The sequence below is a fragment of the Protomyctophum parallelum genome (assembly GCF_964188405.1).
Source record: "Protomyctophum parallelum genome assembly, chromosome: 22".
Taxonomy (NCBI): domain Eukaryota; kingdom Metazoa; phylum Chordata; class Actinopteri; order Myctophiformes; family Myctophidae; genus Protomyctophum; species Protomyctophum parallelum.
The window spans coordinates 4626655-4633556 of record NC_139714.1 but is presented as its reverse complement, the minus strand read 5'-3'; the positions used below and the strand labels follow the sequence as shown (position 1 = coordinate 4633556).

General features: G+C 45.7%; 1 protein-coding gene across 1 annotated transcript; it reads right to left on the bottom strand.

Annotated features, from left to right (window-relative positions):
* Positions 1–2465: 2465 nt before the first annotated feature.
* On the bottom strand, positions 2466–4732 carry lrrn3b (leucine rich repeat neuronal 3b; the record flags this gene model as incomplete). The annotated part of the gene is made up of 1 exon (XM_083757524.1): positions 2466–4732. The coding sequence occupies exon 1, from the start codon at positions 4587–4589 to the stop codon at positions 2466–2468; it is 2124 nt and encodes a 707-aa protein (XP_083613650.1). The 5' UTR covers positions 4590–4732.
* Positions 4733–6902: the final 2170 nt, after the last annotated feature.

Below are 6902 nucleotides of genomic sequence, written 5' to 3'. Positions count from 1 at the left end.
CCTCGTTTGTATCGCATTGCCCTGTGGTCATTAGGTATGTTTGGTGCAACGTGCTTACAGTTGAAAGGTCTCGGCTGCATTCAATCTTCATAATTAGTCAGGGTTTGAAGAATGACAAAGGGGAGAATAGAGGTGATTATTACCATGTGCTGCAGTTTCTTGAATACCTGCTGTAATATGAGGGAACTAGGGCTGGGCAATGACAATATACAGAACTTTTAGCACCAATATCCAATTTAGAATAATCACGTTTTATTTTTCTATGTCAACAAATCAACACGAACAAAATATTCTATTATATATTATCGCATAAATCAATTAGTCTACTCTGATTAATCACTTAATCCTGTAGCCTATCCCGCCCCCTTTCATGACGACGCCAGGCCCAGGAAATGATCCCCAATGCATTTTTCTCAGACATGTCAAAAAGTATTTATTTAAAGACTTTTAAGCGTTGTACGAAGCCAACTCGAGTCGTGACAAATCATGACAACAAACACAATATTTTGGACCAAACAGATAATTACAAACAACAAAAGAAGTGTTGTAACATGCCGTTTTTTTCTACTTTGTTTGGCCCAAAACATTGTGTTTATTGTCATGATTTGTCACGACAAGAGTTGGCTTTGTCCGCGGCGTAAACGTCTTTAAATAAATACTTTCTGAAAAGTCTATGAGGAAAATGAACAGGGATTTATTTTCCGGGTCTCTTGAGGGGGCGGGACTGCAAAGCTCTATTATACTAATATGGTGATACATTTTTTGTTTATTTAAAAATGGCTGATCTACAGTACAAGTTCACAATGTCACGTCACTTTGAGATGTGCTGTGAGCTTATAGATGAATTGTACAGTATATGGAGGCAAAGGTTTTAAATAATTGTGATGTTGATTTTAAGTTCTATATCACCCAGCCCTAGAGGTAACTGAAAGGAGAACAGAAGGAGAGAGAATTGGTGTCGGGTTGTTTGTTAAAGAAACAATGACATTTATTTGTTTTTTTGTTTTTTTCAGTTTTTTTCTTTTTTTCTTGGCACAATTCTTATTTTAGTCTGTTGTGCCCAATGATCACATATAGTACAGTCAATATAAAAATGGCTTTTTAACTTTACACCCAAAGCAACAACGCAACATTTTATTTATAATTGTTTTTGCTTTGTTTTGTTTTGTTCTTAAAATATGTATATGCTAAAAATACTGAGAACGTATTCCCACTAAAAGTACTGGAGATTTTAGCTTGTGATTGCTGCGGTGATGAGACATGGCCATGTTTTTCACGGTGGTATTTCTGACATGTTTCTTCGGTATCTCTTCCGTTTGACCTCATACAGTACATAGTTCTTTGTTGTAGGCACTTAACCGGGGTTCTATACAAACATCCTTCCGTCCTTTCGGTTGGGAGATAATGCAGACAGCCTCAAGAGTCTCCTTATGAGTCCATTTCTGTTTGTTGTCATCCAAACCTTCCAACATCCCCCTTTATTTGTTTCCCAGTCCCTTTCGTCACAAGAACTATATGCAGACGGCCATCTCGGCAAATGTCCTCCCTAGATACCCATAATAGTATAGTTTAATTTTGTTATGCTTAAACATCACAACATTGTAGTCATGAGAGCAGCCTGCTCCTCGCTCTTAAAATCTAAACCCAAGTAGACTGTTCAGATACAAGGAATTCTCAGTACATCACCAGAATAGAATATATAACAATATTTCCATGAAAAATTGAGAGTCCTCGCACTTTAAATAGAAAAAAAGGTGTGTGTGTGTGTGTGTGTGTGTGTGTGTGTGTGTGTGTGTGTGCGCGCGAGCAAGTGGGATTTGCGTGTGGAGGGGATATATTCCATTAAAAGCTTTACGCCATAGTCACGGTTTTGTCTATTCTACAAAATCCCCCTTCCCGGTATATAGACAAGGCGCTATCACTGTACTGTAGCTCTATAACTCGTCTATGGATGTTTTACAAAGCACAGACGGTATTGCTTGGGACCACACAGACAGTTCCACGACTCTGAACACATTTAACAGTCAATTACAACAGAGCAGACCATCGTCATCGTCCTCTTGTCTTTCATTTTCGACTGTATTTCTGCATGGGTGGAGCCGGGGGGGGGGGGGGAGCAGTATATATCTTGAAGCGGGAATGATCCCCCTTCCTGCGAAATGTTAGCTCAGGTTTGATGCAACCGTTATGATGCTGCCACTTCAGTTGGGATTGAGACGGGGAGTGTGTCGTCTATTTTCCATTGTTTACCACACACCCCCCCACCCCGTATCCAAATATAGTTTTCACAGAATAACTTGAGTCGAGCCCCCCCCCCCCCCCCCTAAAAAAAGGATATGCCCTTTTTAAACAGTACTGCAGGTTTGTCTTTGTTTTTGTTTCATTTCAATCTCTCTCTCCCTCGCGGCCTTGTTCTTTCTCTGCGGTAAGTCGGTTTGTGGTGCTCAACACATCGCTGCGCTTCTTTAAAAGGCATCGTCAGACACATTTATGACCGTGGCTTTCACTTCCACCCCGCTTGGCAGTCCTTTGCCCGAGACCCAGAGCCTCGTAAAGAAAGGAGAGTGCATGCCACTGGCCTCCACCGATGTGAGCGGCACTTTGGACTCGCATCTCCTTGACTCCACATAAAGGCTCCTCAGAGACACGTATACGAGGAGGCAGCCCACCGAAATCACAGCGAGTAGCGCGCCGAAGATGGCAATCACCACAGCGTCCAACTTCTCTGTGTCCTTCGGTGACACTTCTAATGCCTTGGTGGTGACACTCACACACTTGGTGTCACGCTTGTAGTGGATGCTGCGGACGTCCACGCACACTTTGTACTGAGTTGCCGGGCTGAGATGACTGAGGTTGTAGACCCGGATGTCAGTGGGAACTCTGGTAGTGAATGCCATGGTGGGTCGGTTTGTATCGGTCACGGTGTACCATTTGATGCTGGGAGCCAAGCTACCGTGGGCGGTCTTCCAGGAAACCAGAAGTGAGTTGGTCTCCACCGAACTGACACTGACATTCAGGGAGCCGTTGGTGGGTTGGGGGAAGTACCCATTCACCTCCACCGACACGGTCTTGAGGTCAGCCCCGACCAGATTGTGAGCGACGCAGGTGTAGAGGCCGGCCTCCTTCTCTGTTATGTCGTAGATGTCGAACGTGCCCTCGGGGTGCATGTAGAACTTGTCAGAGACGGTGTTGGGCAGAACCCTGGTACCGGATGGCGTGATCCAGTATATGTCCGGCTCCGGCTCTGCAAAAGCCCGGCAGTGGAGCGAGACGGAGCTACCGTTGTGCACTTTGACGCGTCCAGGCATGCTCTCAGGTGAGATGAGTGGCAGGCATATCTCCATCATTTCCCTAAAGTGCACCTGTCGGACGTGCTGGCCCTCGTACTCGGGAGGCTCTACGCAGTACAGTGAGTCAGGTTCCATGAAGCGGATGTTGGTCCTGTTCATGTTCATCCAGCGCACCACACAGTCACAGCGGATGGGATTGCTGTGCATGCTCACCTCGCGGAGGTTTGGGAGCGACTCAACGGTAATTCTGTGGAGAGCGCTGAGCGCATTGCCATTGAGCATTAAGGTCTCCAGCCGGGGCAGTTTGTAGAAAGCATTGGGGTGGATGTAGGAAAGCTTTGGGTTGTTAGTGGCTTCGATTTTTGTCAGTTCAGGCAAGTTGTTGAGGGCAAAGCTGTCGATGGATACCAGCTCTGGCATGCTATTAATCCCTAGCTCTTTCAGATGGAGCATGTCCACAAAGTCCCCGCGCTGTATTCTCCCAATGGGGTTTTTGTTCAGATCCAGAAACTTTAGGTTTTTTAGGTTCCGTATGGCCGAGTGTGGCACCTCGGGAAAAATGTTATCGTAGAAAGAGATGCTCTCTAAATTGTCGAGACCGGACAGGGCGTCGTCGGGTAGCTGGGACAGGTTCATCCTGGTCAGGACGAGGCTGCGCAGGTTTCCGAGGGTCTCAAAATTCCTATCCTGGATCGAGACCACCGGGTTCTCGCCGATCATGAGGATCTCCAGGCTCGGCATGGCGTCGAACCACTCTTTTTCGATGGCCTTCAGCTTATTGGAGTTGAGGTGGAGGCGAAGCAGGCTGCGGAGGCCCTGGAACGCACCGGGGGCAATGGAGGCGATGAGGTTGTGGTTCATGTACAACTCCTGGATGCTAGCCAGCTTGGCCAAGCAGCTCTCGGGCAGCTCTCTTATCCCGTTCTCCTCCACGTGAAGAGACAGAAGCTGGGGCAGGTGTCCCAGGTGGATGTCGCCGATGGAGGATAAGTTGTTTTGCGATAGATCGATCTCGGTGAGGTTGGCCAGGTAATCCAAGGGCCTGTCGATCTTCGCAACATTGTTGGTCTGCAGCAGTAGCACTTGTGTGTCTGCCGGTAATCTCTCGGGCAGGCTGAAGAGTCCTAAGTCGTTACAGTCGACCGTCGGAGCCTCCATGTACACTGAGCTGGGAGAGAACCAGGGCCTAATCTCGCACACACAGAGCTTAGGGCAGTCAAGCCTCTCCTCGGAGGCCAAAACAAAAGAGGCCACAGCCAGACTGACAAAGAGACGATCCACGAATGACACGTCCTTCATATTGGCCCTGTTCCCTCCAGTAAGTAATTGGTCCTTGTAGATTAAGTGGTCTGAGCTGAGCAGTTTCACAAATAATGAATCATTTGTTGTGACTGCTGAGGCGATTGACTCACCGCCCCACCTAGCACCAACCCGCCACCGCCCTGACCAACTGCAGCGCTGATGACTGACTTTTTATTTATTTATTTTTGCCTTGCTCTGTAAGAAGTCCTTGAATTTAATGAGATGTAATCAGTCAATGCTTCCCTGCCAGGATCGGGGTCGGGGGTCAAGGCTGCGGTGAGGCAGACTGAGAAAGAAGATGGAGATGGTGGGGTTGGTGGGGGGGAGGGGGGGGGGAGGATAATACAACAACAACACAATGGACAGGCGGTATTCCTCTGGGAGTTGTAGTCCAGCTATGCGCATTTGTAGTTATCCATGAATAGATGGCACTTTAAAGATGGATGTGTTCTTCCAGTGGCATTACTAGCTTCCAAAGTCCACAGCCCAGTCCATTCCTATTGGCTACCTGCAAGACACACAAAAGGGGGAGAGAGAGAGAGAGAGGTAGTGAGTATATGATGCGATAATAAGAGCATAAGTCAGGAATGTCATGAGAGTATATAGACATGGGTTACATGTTAGTGGTTCTCATACGGTCGGGTCAAGGAGCCCTAAAATAATCTATGTATTTTGCCACGGACTCCCATCTGAAAGCAGCGTTTTCGTCGACTAATACTATGACACAAAATGTCCGTTGACTACAAAAACTACATAGAAATTAAGCCATGATGACTAAAACACTGTTGATTTTGTCAACAAATAAAAACTAAACTAAAATGTTAGGAAGGGACTAGTGGACAAGAGATCCAGTATAAGTCATTTTACAATTGGTTGCATGCTGAAAATAGCTGTTTAAAAACAGCCATTACGACGGCATCAAGGCCCGCCAAAATACATTTTAGTCGACTAAATCAACTGTAGATTTAGTCGACTAAAATCATATATTTAGTCGACACTAACACTAAAGCATTCCAGGTGACAAAAATGTGACTGAAACTAAATTAAAACTATAAATTGAGACTATAATATGACTAAAACTAAAATATAAATGTGCTGCCAAAAACAACACTGATCTGAAAGTATTTTGACTTATAGGGACCCCACCCCATACACAATATTTGTGTTGTTAAAATGTAACGACAGGGAAAACAGAATGATTGATATAGCCTGATTGATTTCCATGTTGCTAGGTAGGATTTTTCTGGGGCAGGACGAGTATATGACCCGATAATAGAGTATAGCGCAGGAGAAGGAGAGAAGGATTTAGGCATATTGACATTTGTTATAGGCACATTGGACGCGTGTTGACATTTATATTGCTCTGCCTCCGAGACACAACACGGTGGATTTATATCTGTTTGACCTTCTACACGTTGTTCTGGGGACACATCTGTGGCCCCGTGATACGACATTCAAGCGTGACATTAGCCGCGCGAGTCTATTCTAGAGTTAAAGGCGAGCCTTTATTAAAATTCTTAAATGGCAGACATCATACAGTTTAGGCATTAGTCCCCGGGGCACACTGCTGCACGGTGCCGGATTACTGGAGAGGAATTGAGTCACTGAGGCAGTAAACACATGGGCGGCCAATCAAACCAATGCACAGCGAGGAGGATATGAGGGGCTTTGACACAAACGCAACATTTTGCACCAGATGGAGTGTGGGGATAAAACACACACACACACACACAACAAAAAAACCCATGACGAAATATAATTGGTGCATTAGCATAATTACCCATCGCAAAATCAATGATTAATTATGGCTTAAGTGCTAATAGCTTAATGTTTTAGGTTTTGTAGCAAACGGAGTGCAACTACGAAGTGCTGCACATGCTACTGTTGTTAATAAACAGCAGGCACACACCCACAGTCACCCCCCCCCCCCCCGCACACACACATGCATACGCACACGCACATGCACGCACACACACACACACACACACACACACACACACACACACACACACACACACACACACACACACACACACACACACACACACACTGATAGTGCTGAGGACAAATATGAGGTTCTGTAGTGTATGTGCTTTGTATTTTGTTAACACCTCAACAACTGCAGCAGCAACAACAACCACACACACACACACATTATGGTCACATAAAGACATACGTTTACACATATCCACACCGATAGAGGATTAGAGATGTCCCAATACTGTATCGGTATCGTAAAAGTATCGGGTCATATCGGTATCGGCGAATATGCCAGTCTAACCATCGATCCGACACAGAGGTCGACACTAT